This window comes from Salmo salar, unplaced genomic scaffold, assembly GCF_905237065.1.
Source record: "Salmo salar unplaced genomic scaffold, Ssal_v3.1, whole genome shotgun sequence".
In the NCBI taxonomy this organism is placed as follows: domain Eukaryota; kingdom Metazoa; phylum Chordata; class Actinopteri; order Salmoniformes; family Salmonidae; genus Salmo; species Salmo salar.
In genome coordinates this window covers 15,001-35,677 of record NW_025548392.1, presented here as the reverse complement: position 1 = coordinate 35,677, position 20,677 = coordinate 15,001, and the positions used below count along the sequence as shown (strand labels likewise).

General features: G+C 42.2%; 1 protein-coding gene across 1 annotated transcript in view; it reads right to left on the bottom strand.

Annotated features, from left to right (window-relative positions):
• LOC106595073 (threonine--tRNA ligase 1, cytoplasmic) overlaps positions 1-20,677 on the bottom strand; it is a gene marked incomplete at its 5' end in the record, with an annotated part of 40,137 nt that overhangs the window by 11,747 nt on the left and 7,713 nt on the right. The window contains 9 exon segments of the mRNA XM_045712306.1: positions 347-534; positions 2,138-2,242; positions 2,475-2,575; positions 2,794-2,871; positions 9,858-9,995; positions 10,982-11,144; positions 12,078-12,244; positions 17,348-17,446; positions 19,976-20,122. Of these exon segments, the coding sequence (XP_045568262.1) occupies positions 347-534; positions 2,138-2,242; positions 2,475-2,575; positions 2,794-2,871; positions 9,858-9,995; positions 10,982-11,144; positions 12,078-12,244; positions 17,348-17,446; positions 19,976-20,122 (1,186 nt within the window).

The window sequence follows — 20,677 nt, the reverse complement described above, 5'->3', positions numbered from 1 at the left end:
CCCAGCCCAAAGCCCATACCCTAGACCCCACCACCACCACCCAGCCCATACCCTAGACCCCACCACTCAGCCCATACCCTAGACCCCACCACCCAGCCCATACCCTAGACCCCACCACCCAGCCCATACCCTAGACCCCACCACTCAGCCCATACCCTAGACCCCACCACTCAGCCCATACCCTAGACCCCACCACCCAGCCCAGACCCTAGACCCCACCACCCAGCCCAAAGCCCATACCCTAGACCCCCCACCCAGCCCCAAGCCCATACCCTAGACCCCACCACCCAGCCCATACCTTAGACCCCACCACCCAGCCCATACCCTAGACCCCACCACCACTCACCCAGGATGAAGTTGTACTGTGCCAGTTGCGCGTTGCGTATCTTCTTGTTCAGGGTGCAGCTGGCATCACAGTCTACGTCAGTCATCAAACCTCCACGGTGGAAATCATCACGGATCTTCTGAGCATAGTCATCCAGGGTGGGTCCTACAGGTACCACCATCACCTGACGAGGAGACAGCCACAGCGGCCTGGGGAGGAGAGGAAGGTATCGACGTCTTATTACCACGTTTTTATGCTGTTAAAACTCTCTTAGCAGCTGCTTTGGACCCGGTACCAGCTCCTGCGATTTGTTTTGGGTGAACCCATGCATTTTCTTTTCAAGTGACAATTAAATTTGAAAGCTACAGCCGTCGTCGTTTTGGAAATCAAACTCAAAATCTTACTGATGGAAATGTCATTTTTCAGATTTCTCCTGTAAAATTCTGCATACAGCAGAACTCGGCTAAACAAACGGATGTACTCGCATACTCCCTAAAGATCTTCTCTTGAAAAACAATATTACGGCTGTTTGTCCCTCTCAGTACTAGTATTACCAGCTACAGTAGATTATATATTAGTAGAGTCAGTATTACCAGCTACAGTAGAGTCAGTATTACCAGCTACAGTAGATCAGATAGTAGTCAGATCAGATAGTATCAGTATTAATACAGCCCCTCACCATTTCCCTCCGTAGTTCAGTGAGGATAGTAGTATTAATACAGCCCCTCACCATTTCCCTCCGTAGTTCAGTGAGGATAGTAGTATTAATACAGCCCCTCACCATTTCCCTCCGTAGTTCAGTGAGGATAGTAGTATTAATACAGCCCCTCACCATTTCCCTCCGTAGTTCAGTGAGGATAGTAGTATTAATACAGCCCCTCACCATTTCCCTCCGTAGTTCAGTGAGGATAGTAGTATTAATACAGCTCCTCACCATTTCCCTCCGTAGTTCAGTGAGGATAGTAGTATTAATACAGCCCCTCACCATTTCCCTCCGTAGTTCCAGTGAGGATAGTAGTATTAATACAGCCCCTCACCATTTCCCTCCGTAGTTCAGTGAGGATAGTAGTATTAATACAGTCCCTCACCATTTCCCTCCGTAGTTCTCAGTGAGGATAGTAGTATTAATACAGCCCCTCACCATTTCCCTCCGTAGTTCAGTGAGGATAGTAGTATTAATACAGCCCCTCACCATTTCCCTCCGTAGTTCAGTGAGGATAGTAGTATTAATACAGCCCCTCACCATTTCCCTCCGTAGTTCTCAGTGAGGATAGTAGTATTAATACAGCTCCTCACCATTTCCCTCCGTAGTTCAGTGAGGATAGTAGTATTAATACAGCCCCTCACCATTTCCCTCCGTAGTTCTCAGTGAGGATAGTAGTATTAATACAGCCCCTCACCATTTCCCTCCGTAGTTCAGTGAGGATAGTAGTATTAATACAGCCCCTCACCATTTCCCTCCGTAGTTCAGTGAGGATAGTAGTATTAATACAGCCCCTCACCATTTCCCTCCGTAGTTCTCAGTGAGGATAGTAGTATTAATACAGCCCCTCACCATTTCCCTCCGTAGTTCAGTGAGGATAGTAGTATTAATACAGCCCCTCACCATTTCCCTCCGTAGTTCAGTGAGGATAGTAGTATTAATACAGCCCCTCACCATTTCCCTCCGTAGTTCTCAGTGAGGATAGTAGTATTAATACAGCCCCTCACCATTTCCCTCCGTAGTTCAGTGAGGATAGTAGTATTAATACAGCCCCTCACCATTTCCCTCCGTAGTTCAGTGAGGATAGTAGTATTAATACAGCCCCTCACCATTTCCCTCCGTAGTTCTCAGTGAGGATAGCGATCATCCTCTCTACTGATCCCAGGATGGCTCTGTGGATGATGACTGGCCTCTGCTTATCGTCTCCGTCATGGCTACACACACACACATATTTCCATCAGACACATCTAGCATAAAAATAAAGTCCTCAAAATGATCTTCAGTTCCACACAGTGACCCTGTTCTCCCCATTTCTAGCCAGTTGACCGACCAACCACAGAGCACCTTTAGAAATAATGCGACCAATCACGATGCTGCTCTGTCAACAAACTCCTGTCTAGCAACCAATCGCAAACTGTGTTACAGAGATGTCAGAGGAAGTGTTACCTGACAAAGGTGAGGTTGAAGCGGATTGGTAGCTGGAAGTCCAGCTGGATGGTGGCACACTGGTGGTATCGACCAATAGCATCCTTGATCTGGATGTCAATCTACAACCAGGAAATAACACACAGCACGGGGTCACGACAGCACGGGGTCACGACAGCACGGGGTCACGACAGCACGGGGTCACGACAGCACAGGGTCACGACAGCACGGGGTATAAGTACTGTTTCCATTCCTCCATGATGAGTTAGTTTGACAGAGTTGAGACACCATACTCCCCTGTTGATCCTTTATCCAACATGATAACATTGGTAGGTCTTACCTTCGGCCCGTAGAAGGCCCCGTCCCCAGGGTTGAGGACCCACTTCTCGCCAAACTCATTCAGACTGTTCTCCAGTTGCTGCAAATCACACAGGAGAACAGAGTTGAGGTTGGAGCAGGTCTGCTACTTTCACGAGTGATCTTTGAAAGACATGGTCCTGAAAAAGGGATGTTTCTTTTTTTGCTGAGTTTAATATGGTATTAACCTGACCCTGTATATAGTATGGTATTAACTGTATATAGTATGGTATTAACTGTATATAGTATGGTATTAACTGTATATAGTATGGTATTAACTGTATATAGTATGGTATTAACTGTATATAGTATGGTATTAACTGTATATAGTATGGTATTAACTGTATATAGTATGGTATTAACTGTATATAGTATGGTATTAACTGTATATAGTATGGTATTAACTGTATATAGTATGGTATTAACTGACCCTGTATATAGTATGGTATTAACTGTATATAGTATGGTATTAACTGACCCTGTATATAGTATGGTATTAACTGTATATAGTATGGTATTAACTGACCCTGTATATAGTATGGTATTACCTGTATATAGTATGGTATTAACTGTATATAGTATGGTATTAACTGACCCTGTATATAGTATGGTATTAACTGTATATAGTATGGTATTAACTGTATATAGTATGGTATTAACTGACCCTGTATATAGTATGGTATTAACTGTATATAGTATGGTATTAACTGACCCTGTATATAGTATGGTATTACCTGTATATAGTATGGAACTGTATATAGTATGGTATTAACCTGACCCTGTATATAGTATGGTATTAACTGACCATGTATATAGTATGGTATTAACCTGACCCTGTATATAGTATGGTATTAACCTGACCCTGTATATAGTGCGGTATTAACCTGACCCTGTATATAGTATGGTATTAACCTGACCCTGTATATAGTATGGTATTAACTGTATATAGTATGGTATTAACCTGACCCTGTATATAGTGCGGTATTAACCTGACCCTGTATATAGTATGGTATTAACTGACCCTGTATATAGTATGGTATTAACTGTATATAGTGCGGTATTAACCTGACCCTGTATATAGCATGGTATTAACTGCATATAGCATGGTATTAACTGCATATAGCATGGTATTAACTGCATATAGCATGGTATTAACTGCATATAGTATGGTATTAACTGCATATAGTATGGTATTAACTGTATATAGTATGGTATTAACTGTATATAGTATGGTATTAACTGTATATAGTATGGTATTAACTGTATATAGTATGGTATTAACTGTATATAGTATGGTATTAACTGTATATAGTATGGTATTAACTGTATATAGTATGGTATTAACTGTATATAGTATGGTATTAACTGTATATAGTATGGTATTACCTGACCCTGTATATAGTATGGTATTAACTGACCCTGTATATAGTATGGTATTAACTGTATATAGTATGGTATTAACTGTATATAGTATGGTATTAACTGACCCTGTATATAGTATGGTATTAACTGTATATAGTATGGTATTAACTGACCCTGTATATAGTATGGTATTAACTGACCCTGTATATAGTATGGTATTAACTGACCCTGTATATAGTATGGTATTAACTGTATATAGTATGGTATTAACTGACCCTGTATATAGTATGGTATTAACTGTATATAGTATGGTATTAACTGACCCTGTATATAGTATGGTATTAACTGTATATAGTGTGGTATTAACCTGACCCTGTATATAGTATGGTATTAACTGTATATAGTATGGTATTAACTGTATATAGTATGGTATTAACTGACCCTGTATATAGTATGGTATTAACTGACCCTGTATATAGTATGGTATTAACTGTATATAGTATGGTATTAACTGTATATAGTATGGTATTAACTGTATATAGTATGGTATTAACTGTATATAGTATGGTATTAACTGTATATAGTATGGTATTAACTGTATATAGTATGGTATTACCTGACCCTGTATATAGTATGGTATTAACTGTATATAGTATGGTATTAACTGTATATAGTATGGTATTAACTGACCCTGTATATAGTATGGTATTAACTGTATATAGTATGGTATTAACTGACCCTGTATATAGTATGGTATTAACTGTATATAGTATGGTATTAACTGACCCTGTATATAGTATGGTATTAACTGTATATAGTATGGTATTAACTGACCCTGTATATAGTATGGTATTAACTGTATATAGTATGGTATTAACTGACCCTGTATATAGTATGGTATTAAAACTGACCCTGTATATAGTATGGTATTAACCTGCCCCTGTATATAGCTACTGACCCTGTATATAGTATGGTATTAACCTGCCCCTGTATATAGCTACTGACCCTGTATATAGTATGGTATTAACTGTATATAGTATGGTATTAACTGTACATAGTATGGTATTAACTGTACATAGTATGGTATTAACTGTACATAGTATGGTATTAACTGTACATAGTATGGTATTAACTGTACATAGTATGGTATTAACTGTACATAGTATGGTATTAACTGTACATAGTATGGTATTAACTGTACCCTGTATATAGTATGGTATTAACTGTATCCTGTATATAGTATGGTATTAACCTGACCCTGTATATAGTATGGTATTAACTGACCCTGTATATAGTATGGTATTAACTGACCCTGTATATAGTATGGTATTAACTGTATATAGTATGGTATTAACTGACCCTGTATATAGTATGGTATTAACTGTATATAGTATGGTATTAACTGACCCTGTATATAGTATGGTATTAACTGTATATAGTATGGTGTTAACCTGACCCTGTATATAGTATGGTATTAACTGTATATAGTGTGGTATTAACCTGACCCTGTATATAGTATGGTATTAACTGTATATAGTATGGTATTAACCTGACCCTGTATATAGTATGGTATTAACTGACCCTGTATATAGTATGGTATTAACTGTATATAGTATGGTATTAACCTGACCCTGTATATAGTATGGTATTAACCTGACCCTGTATATAGTATGGTATTAACTGTATATAGTATGGTGTTAACCTGACCCTGTATATAGTATGGTATTAACTGTATATAGTGTGGTATTAACCTGACCCTGTATATAGTATGGTATTAACTGTATATAGTATGGTATTAACCTGACCCTGTATATAGTATGGTATTAACTGACCCTGTATATGTATGGTATTAACTGTATATAGTATGGTATTAACCTGACCCTGTATATAGTATGGTATTAACCTGACCCTGTATATAGTATGGTATTAACTGTATATATTAACTGACCCTGTATATAGTATGGTATTAACTGTATATAGTATGGTATTAACTGACCCTGTATATAGTATGGTATTAACTGACCCTGTATATAGTATGGTATTAACCTGACCCTGTATATAGTATGGTATTAACTGTATATAGTATGGTATTAACTGTATATAGTATGGTATTAACTGTATATAGTATGGTATTAACTGTATATAGTATGGTATTAACCTGACCCTGTATATAGTATGGTATTAACTGACCCTGTATATAGTATGGTATTAACTGACCCTGTATATAGTATGGTATTAACCTGACCCTGTATATAGTATGGTATTAACTGTATATAGTATGGTATTAACTGTATATAGTATGGTATTAACCTGACCCTGTATATAGTATGGTATTAACTGTATATAGTATGGTATTACCTGACCCTGTATATAGTATGGTATTACCTGACCCTGTATATAGTATGGTATTAACTGTATATAGTATGGTATTAACTGACCCTGTATATAGTATGGTATTAACTGTATATAGTATGGTATTAACTGACCCTGTATATAGTATGGTATTAACTGACCCTGTATATAGTATGGTATTAACTGTATATAGTGTGGTATTAACTGACCCTGTATATAGTATGGTATTAAAACTGACCCTGTATATAGTATGGTATTAACCTGCCCCTGTATATAGCTACTGACCCTGTATATAGTATGGTATTAACCTGCCCCTGTATATAGCTACTGACCCTGTATATAGTATGGTATTAACTGTACATAGTATGGTATTAACCTGACCCTGTATATAGTATGGTATTAACTGTATATAGTATGGTATTAACTGACCCTGTATATAGTATGGTATTAACTGTATATAGTATGGTATTAACTGTATATAGTATGGTATTAACCTGACCCTGTATATAGTATGGTATTTACCTGACCCTGTATATAGTATGGTATTACCTGACCCTGTATATAGTATGGTATTACCTGACCCTGTATATAGTATGGTATTACCTGACCCTGTATATAGTATGGTATTAAAACTGTATATAGTATGGTATTAAAACTGTATATAGTATGGTATTAACTGTATATAGTATGGTATTAACTGTATATAGTATGGTATTAACTGTATATAGTATGGTATTAACTGTATATAGTATGGTATTAACTGTATATAGTATGGTATTAACTGTATATAGTATGGTATTAACTGTATATAGTATTGTATTAACTGTATATAGTATGGTATTAACTGTATATAGTATGGTATTAACTGACCCTGTATATAGTATGGTATTAACTGTATATAGTATGGTATTAACTGTATATAGTATGGTATTAACTGACCCTGTATATAGTATTGTATTAACTGTATATAGTATGGTATTAACTGTATATAGTATGGTATTAACTGTATATAGTATGGTATTAACTGTATATAGTATGGTATTAACTCACCCTGTATATAGTATGGTATTAACTGTATATAGTATGGTATTAACCTGACCCTGTATATAGTATGGTATTAACCTGACCCTGTATATAGTATGGTATTAACTGTATATAGTATTGTATTAACTGTATATAGTATTGTATTAACTGTATATAGTATGGTATTAACCTGACCCTGTATATACTATGGTATTAACTGTTTTAACCTGTATATAGTATGGTATTAACTGTATATAGTATTGTATTAACTGTATATAGTATTGTATTAACTGTATATAGTATGGTATTAACTGTTTTTTTATAACCCTGTATATACTATGGTATTAACTGTATATATTATGGTATTAACTGTATATATTATGGTATTAACTGTATATATTATGGTATTAACTGTATATAGTATGGTATTAACTGTATATATTATGGTATTAACTGTATATATTATGGTATTAACTGTATATAGTATGGTATTAACTGCCCTGTATATAGTATGGTATTAACTGTATATAGTATGGTATTAACTGACCCTGTATATAGTATGGTATTAACTGACCCTGTATATAGTATGGTATTAACTGTATATAGTGTGGTATTAACTGACCCTGTATATAGTATGGTATTAAAACTGACCCTGTATATAGTATGGTATTAACCTGCCCCTGTATATAGCTACTGACCCTGTATATAGTATGGTATTAACCTGCCCCTGTATATAGCTACTGACCCTGTATATAGTATGGTATTAACTGTACATAGTATGGTATTAACCTGACCCTGTATATAGTATGGTATTAACTGTATATAGTATGGTATTAACTGACCCTGTATATAGTATGGTATTAACTGTATATAGTATGGTATTAACTGACCCTGTATATAGTATGGTATTAACTGTATATAGTATGGTATTTACCTGACCCTGTATATAGTATGGTATTACCTGACCCTGTATATAGTATGGTATTACCTGACCCTGTATATAGTATGGTATTACCTGACCCTGTATATAGTATGGTATTAAAACTGTATATAGTATGGTATTAAAACTGTATATAGTATGGTATTAAAACTGTATATAGTATGGTATTAACTGTATATAGTATGGTATTAACTGTATATAGTATGGTATTAACTGTATATAGTATGGTATTAACTGTATATAGTATGGTATTAACTGTATATAGTATGGTATTAACTGTATATAGTATGGTATTAACTGTATATAGTATTGTATTAACTGTATATAGTATGGTATTAACTGACCCTGTATATAGTATGGTATTAACTGACCCTGTATATAGTATGGTATTAACTGACCCTGTATATAGTATGGTATTAACTGTATATAGTATTGTATTAACTGTATATAGTATGGTATTAACTGACCCTGTATATAGTATTGTATTAACTGTATATAGTATGGTATTAACTGTATATAGTATGGTATTAACCTGACCCTGTATATAGTATGGTATTAACCTGACCCTGTATATAGTATGGTATTAACTGTATATAGTATTGTATTAACTGTATATAGTATTGTATTAACTGTATATAGTATGGTATTAACTGTATATATTATGGTATTAACTGTATATATTATGGTATTAACTGTATATAGTATGGTATTAACTGTATATAGTATGGTATTAACTGTATATATTATGGTATTAACTGACCCTGTATATAGTATGGTATTAACTGTATATAGTATGGTATTAACTGACCCTGTATATAGTATGGTATTAACTGTATATAGTATGGTATTTACCTGACCCTGTATATAGTATGGTATTACCTGACCCTGTATATAGTATGGTATTAACCTGACCCTGTATATACTATGGTATTAACTGTATATATTATGGTATTAACTGTATATATTATGGTATTAACTGTATATAGTATTGTATTAACTGTATATAGTATGGTATTAACTGTATATAGTATGGTATTAACTGTATATATTATGGTATTAACTGTATATAGTATGGTATTAACTGTATATAGTATGGTATTAACTGTATATAGTATGGTATTAACTGTATATATTATGGTATTAACTGTATATATTATGGTATTAACTGTATATAGTATGGTATTAACTGTATATATTATGGTATTAACTGTATCCTTGTTTACTTTGTGTTTTTGTTCTCCCTTGTTAATTATAGTATTAGATTGTTATTGATTATGGCCTTGTTTGGTTAGAGCTGCAAGAGATGCATTTCACTGTACTTGGGCCTGTGACAGTGAAACTTAATAAACCCTTTATAAAGTCTACGTTACCTTCTCAGCCTGATCCCAGACCGCAGGCTCTCCCATGAACTTCTCAGGCCGGGTGGACAGGTTGAGTTTGAAGGAGAAACCAAAACAGTCGTAGACCGTACGCAGGAAGTCCAGACAACCCTTAATCTCCTCCTCAATCTGGAGGTTGAGGAAAAGACAAAAACACAAAATGTTCCTACAGCTTTAGTCAAGGCCTCATGGTGTCTTATATAGCGTGACAGCTGAAACGGTTCACTGGAAGAGTCTTGGGGATTATCCCAGGAGGTCAACTCGCTAACTGACCCCTGCCGTGTGGCGCTACATGGAGAAGAGGAGTGACCCACAGGAGGGTTAAGGTCTGACCCGGTCCAGTCCCCATAACGCTAACCTGGTCCAGTCCCCATAACCTGGTCCAGTCCCCATAACGCTAACCTGGTCCAGTCCCCATAACCTGGTCCAGTCCCCATAACGCTAACCTGGTCCAGTCCCCATAACCTGGTCCAGTCCCCATAACCTGGTCCAGTCCGCTAACCTGGCCCAGTCCCCATAACACTAACCTGGTCCAGTCCCCATAACCTGGCCCAGTCCCCATAACGCTAACCTGGTCCAGTCCCCATAACCTGGTCCAGTCCCCATAACGCTAACCTGGTCCAGTCCCCATAACGCTAACCTGGTCCAGTCCCCATAACGCTAACCTGGTCCAGTCCCCATAACGCTAACCTGGTCCAGTCCCCATAACGCTAACCTGGCCCAGTCCCCATAACGCTAACCTGGCCCAGTCCCCATAACGCTAACCTGGCCCAGTCCCCATAACGCTAACCTGGTCCAGTCCCCATAACGCTAACCTGGTCCAGTCCCCATAACGCTAACCTGGTCCAGTCCCCATAACGCTAACCTGGTCCAGTCCCCATAACGCTAACCTGGTCCAGTCCCCATAACGCTAACCTGGCCCAGTCCCCATAACGCTAACCTGGTCCAGTCCCCATAACGCTAACCTGGTCCAGTCCCCATAACGCTAACCTGGTCCAGTCCCCATAACGCTAACCTGGTCCAGTCCCCATAACGCTAACCTGGTCCAGTCCCCATAACGCTAACCTGGTCCAGTCCCCATAACGCTAACCTGGTCCAGTCCCCATAACGCTAACCTGGTCCATGGTGCAGAAGATGTGGGCGTCGTCCTGCTGGAAGCGTCGTACACGGGTCAGACCAGTCAGAGCGCCAGACAGCTCGTTACGATGCAGCACGCCGAAGTCAGCCATTCGCAGAGGCAGCTCCCTCCAGGACCGCGGCCGGTGGTCAAACATCAGACTAGAGATGGGGGAGGGGGGAAGAGAGTCACCGTGAGAGAAAGAGACAGACAGGGCGAGCGACAGACAGGGCGAGCGACAGACAGGGCGAGCGACAGACAGGGCGAGCGACAGACAGGGCGAGAGTTTTTTGCGTCACCTGAACCAAACTGTGCTGCCGCTGATATCTTCTTCTAGGTAGATTGGTAACCAGGGTAATTATGGGTAACCTGGCCAGCTCAGTACAGCTCACCAGTAGCTCAGTAGTATGAAAAGCCCCCAAGCTGTACTCACCAGTAGCATGAAAAGCCCCCAAGCTGTACTCACCAGTAGCATGAAAAGCCCCCAAGCTGTACTCACCAGTAGCATGAAAAGCCCCCAAGCTGTACTCACCAGTAGCATGAAAAGCCCCCAAGCTGTACTCACCAGTAGCATGAAAAGCCCCCAAGCTGTACTCACCAGTAGCATGAAAAGCCCCCAAGCTGTACTCACCAGTAGCATGAAAAGCCCCCAAGCTGTACTCACCAGTAGCATGAAAAGCCCCCAAGCTGTACTCACCAGTAGCATGAAAAGCCCCCAAGCTGTACTCACCAGTAGCATGAAAAGCCCCCAAGCTGTACTCACCAGTAGCATGAAAAGCCCCCAAGCTGTACTCACCAGTAGCATGAAAAGCCCCCAAGCTGTACTCACCAGTAGCATGAAAAGCCCCCAAGCTGTACTCACCAGTAGCATGAAAAGCCCCCAAGCTGTACTCACCAGTAGCATGAAAAGCCCCCAAGCTGTACTCACCAGTAGCATGAAAAGCCCCCAAGCTGTACTCACCAGTAGCATGAAAAGCCCCCAAGCTGTACTCACCAGTAGCATGAAAAGCCCCCAAGCTGTACTCACCAGTAGCATGAAAAGCCCCCCAAGCTGTACTCACCAGTAGCATGAAAAGCCCCCAAGCTGTACTCACCAGTGTCCCGGGCAGTTCATAGGTTTGAGGGCGAACACCTCCTTCTCCACTTCGAAGGAGAACATGTTGTCGCTGTAGTGTTGCCAGTGGCCTGATGTCTGCCACAGCTTACTGTTATAGATGTTAGGAGTTACCACTTCCTGGAAGCCTCGCTTACGGTACTCAGTCTGGAGAGACAGAGACGTATAGGATTACACAATGTATATACACGCTACATACACTACGTGACTAAAAGTATGTGGACACCTGCTTGTCGAACATCTCATTCCAAAATCATGGGCTTTAATATGGAGTTGGTCCCCCCCTTTGCTGCTATAACAGCCTCCACTCTACTGGGAAGTCATTAATATAGAGTTGGTCCCCCCTTTGCTGCTATAACAGCCTCCACTCTACTGGGAAGTCATTAATATGGAGTTGGTCCCCCCCTTTGCTGCTATAACAGCCTCCACTCTACTGGGAAGTCATTAATATGGAGTTGGTCCCCCCTTTGCTGCTATAACAGCCTCCACTCTTCTGGGAAGGCATTAATATGGAGTTGGTCCCCCCTTTGCTGCTATAACAGCCTCCACTCTACTGGGAAGGCATTAATATGGAGTTGGTCCCCCCTTTGCTGCTATAATTTTTGTCTACTGTATCATTGATTGTATGTTGTTTTATTCCATGTGTAACTCTGTGTTGTTGTATGTTGTCGAACTGCTTTGCTTTATCTTGGCCAGGTCGCAATTGTAAATGAGAACTTGTTCTCAACTGGCCTACCTGGTTAAATAAAGGACTTGTTCTCAACTTGCCTACCTGGTTAAATAAAGGACTTGTTCTCAACTAGCCTACCTGGTTAAATAAAGTGATCAATAAAATAACAGCCTCTTCTTCTGAAGGCTTTCCACTGTGTTAATCTGCTTAACAGCCTCCACTCTTCTGGGAAGCTTTAAACTAAATGTTGGAACATTATAACAGCCACTAACTTCCACAAGATGTATAATAACAGCCTCCACTCTTCTGGGAAGGCTTTCCACTAGATGTTGGAACATTGTTGCAGGGACTTTCTTCCATTCAGCCACAAGAGCATTAGTGAGGTCGGGCACGGATGTTGGGCGATTAGTCCTGGCTCACAGTCGGCGTTCCAATTCATCCCAAAGGTGTTCGACTGGGTTGAGGTCAGGGCTCTGTGCAGGCCAGTCAAGTTCTGCCACCCCGTTCAACCAACCACTTCTGTATGGACTTCACTTTGTCCACGAGGGCATTGTCATTCTGAAACAGGAAAGGGCCTTCCCCAAACTGTTGCCACAAAGTTGGAAGCACAGAATCATCTAGAATGTCATTGTATGCTGTAGCATTAAGATTTCCCTTCACTGGAACTAAGGGGCCTGAACCATGAAAAACAGCCCCAGACCATAATTCCTCCTCCACCAAACTTTACAGTTGGCACTATGCATTCGGGAAGGTAGTGTTCTCCTGGAATTTGCCAAACCCAGATTCGTCCGTCAGACTGCCAGATGGTGAAGCGTGATTCATCACTCCAGAGAACGTGTTTCCACTTCTCCAGAGTCCAATGGTGGCGAGCTTTACACCACTCCAGCCGACGCTTGGCATTGCGCATGGTGATCTTAGGCTTATGTGCGGCTGCTCGGCCGTGGAAACCCATTTCATGAAGCTCCCGACGAACAGTTCTTGTGCTGACGTTGCTTCTCGAAGACGTTTCCACTTCACAATAACAGCACTTCCAGTTGACTGGGGGACAGCTCTAGCAGGGCAGAACAATGACTAACTGACTTGTTGGAAAGGTGGCATCCTATGATGGTGCCACGTTGAAAGTCACTGAGCTTTTCAGTACGGGCCATTCTACTGCCAATGTTTGTCTATGGAGATTGCGTGGCTGTGTGCTCGATTTTATACAACCATCAGCAACGGGTGTGGCTGAGATAGCCGAATCCACAAATTTGAACGAGGTGTCCACAAATAGTGTATACAGTGCCTTCAGAAAGTATTCAGACCCCTTGACCTGTACCACATTGTTACAATACAGCCGTATCCTAAAATGTACTCAATTACGCTCCCCCCCAATCTACACACAATACCCCATAACGACAAAGTGAAAACAGGTTCAGAAATGTTTGCAAATACATTTTAAAAAAACACAGAAATACCTTATTTACATAAGTATTCAGACCATTTGCTATGAGACTCGAAATTGAGCTCAGGTGCATCCTGTTTCCATTGATCATCCTTGAGATGTTTCTACAACTTGACTGGAGTCCATCTGTGGTAAATTCAATTGATTGGACATGATTTGGAAAGGCACACACCTGTCTATATAAGGTCCCACAGTTGACAGTGCATGTCAGAGCAAAAACCAAGCCATGAGGTCGAAGGAATTGTCCGTAGAGCTCCGAGACAGGATTGTGTCGAGGCACAGATCTGGGGAAGGGTACCAAACAATATCTGCAGCATTGAAGGTCCCCAAGAACACAGTGGCCTCCATCATTCTTAAATGGAAGAAGTTTAGACCCGCCAAGACTCTTCCTAGAGCTGGCCGTCCGGCCAAACTGAGCGAGAAGGACCTTGGTCAGGGATGTGACCAAGAAATCGATGCTCATTCTCACAGAGCGCTAGAGTTCCTCTGTGGAGATGGGAGAACCTTCTAGAAGGACAACCATCTCTGCAGCACTCCACCAATCAGGCCTTTATGGTAGAGTGGCAGACGGAAGCCACTCCTCAGTTAAAGGCACATGACAGCCCGCTTGAAGTTTGCCAAAAGGCACCTAAAGGACTCTGACCATTAGAAACAGGATTCTCTGGTCTGATGAAACCAAGATTGAACTCTTTGACCTGAATGTCAAGCGTCACGTCTGGAGGAAACCTGGCACCATCCCTACAGTGAAGCATGGTGGTGGTGACAGCATCATGCTGTGGGGATGTTTTTCAGCGTCAGGTATTGGGAGACTAGTCAGGATCGAGGGAAAGATGAACAGAGCAAAGTACTGAGATCTTTGATGTAAACCTGCTCCAGAGATCCTCCAGAGCGCTCAGGACCTCAGACTGGGGTGAAGGTTCACCTCCCAACAGGACAACAACCCTAAGCACACAGCCAAGACAACGCAGGAGTGGCTTCGGGACAAGTCTCTGAATGTCCTTGAGTGGCCCAGCCAGAGCCCGGACTTGAACCCAATCTAACATCTCTGGAGAGACCTGAAAATAACTGTGCAGTGATGCTCCCCATCCAACCTGACAGAGCTTGAAAGGATCTGCAGAGAGGAATGGGAGAAACTCCCCAAATACAGCTGTGCCAAGCTTGTAGCGTCATACCCATGAAGACTCCAGGCTGTAATCGCTGCCAAAGGTTCTTTAACAAAGTACCGAGTAAAGGGTCTGAATATTTATGTAAATGTGATATTTCTAAAAACGTGTTTTTGCTTAGTCATTGTGGGGTATTGAAGGGTCAACACTGCAAATATTGACTCTTTGCATCAACTTCATGTAATAGGCAATAAAAGCCTATGAAATGCTCATAAGTGTCAAAGGATTTTATTGACAATTACATGAAGTTGATGCTAAGAGTCAATATTTGCAGCGTTGACCCTTCTTTTTCAAGACCTCTGCAATCCTCCCTGGCATGCTGTCAATTAACTTCTGGGCCACATCCTGACTGATGGCAGCCCATTCTTGCATAATCAATGCAGAATTGTCAGAATTTGTGCGGTTTTGTTTGTCCACCCGCCTCTTGAGGATTGACCACAAATTCTCAATGGGATTAAGGTCTGTGGAGTTTCCTGGCCAAGGACCCAAAATATCGATGTTTTGTTCCCCGAGCCACTTAGTTATCACTTTTGCCTTATGGCAAGGTGCTCCATCATGCTGGAAAGGCATTGTTCGTCACCAAACTGTTCCTGGATGGTTGGGAGAAGTTGCTCTCGGCGGATGTGTTGGTATCATTCTTTATTCATGGCTGTGTTCTTAGGCAAAATTGTGAGTGAGCCCACTCCCTTGGCTGAGAAGCAACCCCACACATGAATGGTCTCAGGATGCTTTACTGTTGGCATGACACAGGACTGATGGTAGCGCTCACCTTGTCTTCTCCGGACAAGCTTTTTTCCAGATGCCCCAAACAATCGGAAAGGAGATTCATCAGAGAAAATGACTTTACCTCAGTCCTCAGCAGTCCAATCTCTGTACCTTTTGCAGAATATCAGTCTGTCCCCAATGTTTTTCCTGGAGAGAAGTGGCTTCTTTGCTGCCCTTCTTGACACCAGGCCATCCTCCAAAAGTCTTTGCCTCACTGTGCATGCAGATGCACTCACACCTGTCTGTTGCCATTCCTGAGCAAGCTCTGTACTGGTGGTGCCCCGATCCCGCAGCTGAATCAACTTTAGGAGACGGTCCTGGCGCTTGCTGGACTTTCTTGGGCGCCCTGAAGCCTTCTTCACAACAATTGAACCGCTCTCCTTGAAGTTCTTGATGATCCGATAAATGGTTGATTTAGGTGCAATCTTACTGGCAGCAATATCCTTGCCTGTGAAGCCCTTTTTGTGTAAAGCAATGATGACGGCACGTGTTTCCTTGTAGGTAGCCATGGTTGACAGAGGGAGAACAATGATTCCAAGCACCACCCTCCTTTTGAAGCTTCCAGTCTGTAATTCGAACTCAATCAGCATGACAGAGAGATCTCCAGCCTTGTCCTCGTCAACACTCACACCTGTGTTAACGAGAGAATCACTGACATGATGTCAGCTGGTCCTTTTGTGGCAGAGCTGAAATGCAGTGGAAATGTTTTTTGGGGGGGGATTCAGTTCATTTGCATGGCAAAGAGGGACTTTGCAATTAATTGCAATTCATCTGACCACTCTTCATAACATTCTGGAGTATACACAAATTGCCATCATACAAACTGAGGCAGCAGAATAAGTGAAAATTTATAATTTGTGTCATTCTCAAAATATTTGGCAACGACTGTAGACAACCGCCATAGTGCTTGTCATTTCGGCACTGAACAGAGGATTTTTATTAATGTTCAGAAAGGGCCAGTCTAAATGAATAAGCGGCCGTATCTGGTCCGCGGGCCGCCAGTTTAATAGCCCTGGTCCAAATGTACTGTTACCGCCACCTGAAAGCCTCACAGTTCTCGATATGGGGGGGTAGGGATATACTGCACCGAACCTATAAGGATATAATTACAGTGCTCACTCTACAGAGAGACAGGGCAGGCTATCAGACATAGAACAGACAAGAGTTTACATTCGATAGGGGTTGTCTATCTTATGGCAATGACTACTCACCCTGATAAAGTCCACCAGACTGTTGTAGATGTAGGATCCTTTAGGCAGGAAGAAACAACTGCCTGGAGACAGATCATGGAAGAAGAATAGATCCTGTTCCTGTAGGAGGGAGAGAGAGAGAGCAGAGGAGAGGAGAGAGAGCAGGGGTAGAGGAGAGAGAGAGAGCAGGGGTAGAGGAGAGAGCAGAGGTAGAGGAGAGAGCAGAGGAGAGAGAGAGCAGAGGTAGAGGAGAGAGAGAGAGCAGGGGTAGAGGAGAGCAGAGGTAGAGGAGAGAGAGAGAGCAGAGGAGAGAGCAGAGGAGAGAGAGAGAGCAGAGGAGAGAGAGAGAGCAGAGGAGAGAGAGCGAGCAGAGGAGAGAGAGCGAGCAGAGGAGAGAGAGCGAGCAGAGCAGAGAGAGCGAGCAGAGCAGAGAGAGCGAGCAGAGGAGAGAGAGAGAGCAGAGGAGAGAGAGAGAGCAGAGGAGAGAGAGAGAGAGAGAGAGAGAGAGAGAGAGCGAGAGAGAGCGAGAGAGAGAGAGCGATTGTATGATCAGTGTTACCCTACAGCAGATGTTAACCAGGAGGACATCTGATCAGTCCCCCTTAGCCCTCTAAAGACAGAGGACCCAGTAATGTCCTGCTGTTCTCTGACCATACTTCCACAATGTTGTTTGTAAAAACCTCTGTATAAATCACATTTGATTGATCGACTGTAGTGGAGCGGGTCGAGAGCTTCAAGCTCCTCAGTGTCCACATCACCAAGGACCTCCAAAACCCCTCAACGCAGTCGTGAAGAGGCCGGGGTAGAAAGTCATCGTAAATAAGAATTTGAATATAACTGACTTGCCTAGTTTAATAAAAGGTTAAATTGTCAAATGGTCAAAGGCTTGAGTCACCCAGACTGTTCTCTCTGCTACCACATGGCAAGCAGTACCGATGTAGCAAGTCTGGAACAAACAGGACCTTCAATAGCTTCTATCACCAAGCCTGCTAAATGGTTTGTTAAGTAATAAACCAAATAGCTACCCGGACTAGGTGCATTGACCCCTCTTTTCACCAACCCTTCACCAAACACTGTTGGTATTGTTTACCATCCATCCTGTAGTCCACCTCTACCCATCAAACGTTTAGACACCGACTCATTCAAAGCCTTTATTTTGTACTATTTTCTACATTGTAGAATAGTGGTGAAGACGTCACAACTATGAAATAACACGTATGGAATCATGTACGAACCAAAAAAAAAAAAGTGTTAAATCAAAATACGTAAGTAGCCACCTTTTGCCAAATAACCCTTGAATTAGTAGGTGCTGACTGGTACCGTGAGCACATAGAGCACCTAACCCACTTTACCTGGTACCGTGAGTACATAGAGCACCTAACCCACTTTACCTGGTACCGTGAGCACATAGAGCACCTACCCCACTTTACCTGGTACCGTGAGTACATAGAGCACCTAACCCCCAGTGTACATAGCCATGTTACTACCTGGTAACCCCCAGTGTACATAGCCATGTTACTACCTGGTAACCCCCAGTGTACATAGCCATGTTACTACCTGGTAACCCCCAGTGTACATAGCCATGTTACTACCTGGTAACCCCCAGTGTACATAGCCATGTTACTACCTGGTAACCCCCAGTGTACATAGCCATGTTACTACCTGGTAACCCCCAGTGTACATAGCCATGTTACTACCTGGTAACCCCCAGTGTACATAGCCATGTTACTACCTGGTAACCCCCAGTGTACATAGCCATGTTACTACCTGGTAACCCCCAGTGTACATAGCCATGTTACTACCTGGTAACCCCCAGTGTACATAGCCACGTTACTACCTGGTAACCCCCAGTGTACATAGCCATGTTACTACCTGGTAACCCCCAGTGTACATAGCCATGTTACTACCTGGTAACCCCCAGTGTACATAGCCATGTTACTACCTGGTAACCCCCAGTGTACATAGCCATGTTACTACCTGGTAACCCCCAGTGTACATAGCCATGTTACTACCTGGTAACCCCCAGTGTACATAGCCATGTTACTACCTGGTAACCCCCAGTGTACATAGCCATGTTACTACCTGGTAACCCCCAGTGTACATAGCCATGTTACTACCTGGTAACCCCCAGTGTACATAGCCATGTTACTACCTGGTAACCCCCAGTGTACATAGCCATGTTACTACCTGGTAACCCCCAGTGTACATAGCCATGTTACTACCTGGTAACCCCCAGTGTACATAGCCATGTTACTACCTGGTAACCCCCAGTGTACATAGCCATGTTACTACCTGGTAACCCCCAGTGTACATAGCCATGTTACTACCTGGTAACCCCCAGTGTACATAGCCATGTTACTACCTGGTAACCCCCAGTGTACATAGCCATGTTACTACCTGGTAACCCCCAGTGTACATAGCCATGTTACTACCTGGTAACCCCCAGTGTACATAGCCATGTTACTACCTGGTAACCCCCAGTGTACATAGCCATGTTATTGTTCCTCATTGTGTATTTATTCCTTGTGTTATCTTTATATTACATTCTTCTCTCTACATTGTTGGGAAGGGCCTGTAAGTCAGCATTTCACTGTCCGTCTACACCTGTTGTTCATGAAGCATGTGAGTGATTGAATAACAGTCCCGTACCCGTCCCAGTTTGCGGTGGTCCCTGTTCTTGGCCTCTTCCTGGAAGCGTTCCCACTCCTTGAGCATCTTGGGATCAGGGAAGGAAATCCCGTAGATCCTCTGAAGAGTCTCCATGTCAGCCTTTCCTTCCCAGTAGGTAGAGGAGTTCTGGAGGTTAGAAACAGGAGGAGAGAGGAGCTCTGGAGGTTAGAAACAGGAGGAGAGAGGAGTTCTGGAGGTTAGAAACAGGAGGAGAGAGGAGCTCTGGAGGTTAGAAACAGGAGGAGAGAGGAGTTCTGGAGGTTAGAAACAGGAGGAGCTCTGGAGGTTAGAAACAGGAGGAGAGAGGAGTTCTGGAGGTTAGAAACAGGAGGAGAGAGGAGTTCTGGAGGTTAGAAACAGGAGAAGAGGGGAGGTCTGGAGGTTAGAAACAGGAGAAGAGGGGAGGTCTGGAGGTTAGAAACAGGAGGAGCTCTGGAGGTTAGAAACAGGAGGAGAGAGGAGTTCTGGAGGTTAGAAACAGGAGGAGCTCTGGAGGTTAGAAACAGGAGGAGCTCTGGAGGTTAGAAACAGGAGGAGAGAGGAGTTCTGGAGGTTAGAAACAGGAGGAGAGAGGAGTTCTGGAGGTTAGAAACAGGAGGAGAGAGGAGTTCTGGAGGTTAGAAACAGGAGGAGAGAGGAGTTCTGGAGGTTAGAAACAGGAGGAGAGAGGAGCTCTGGAGG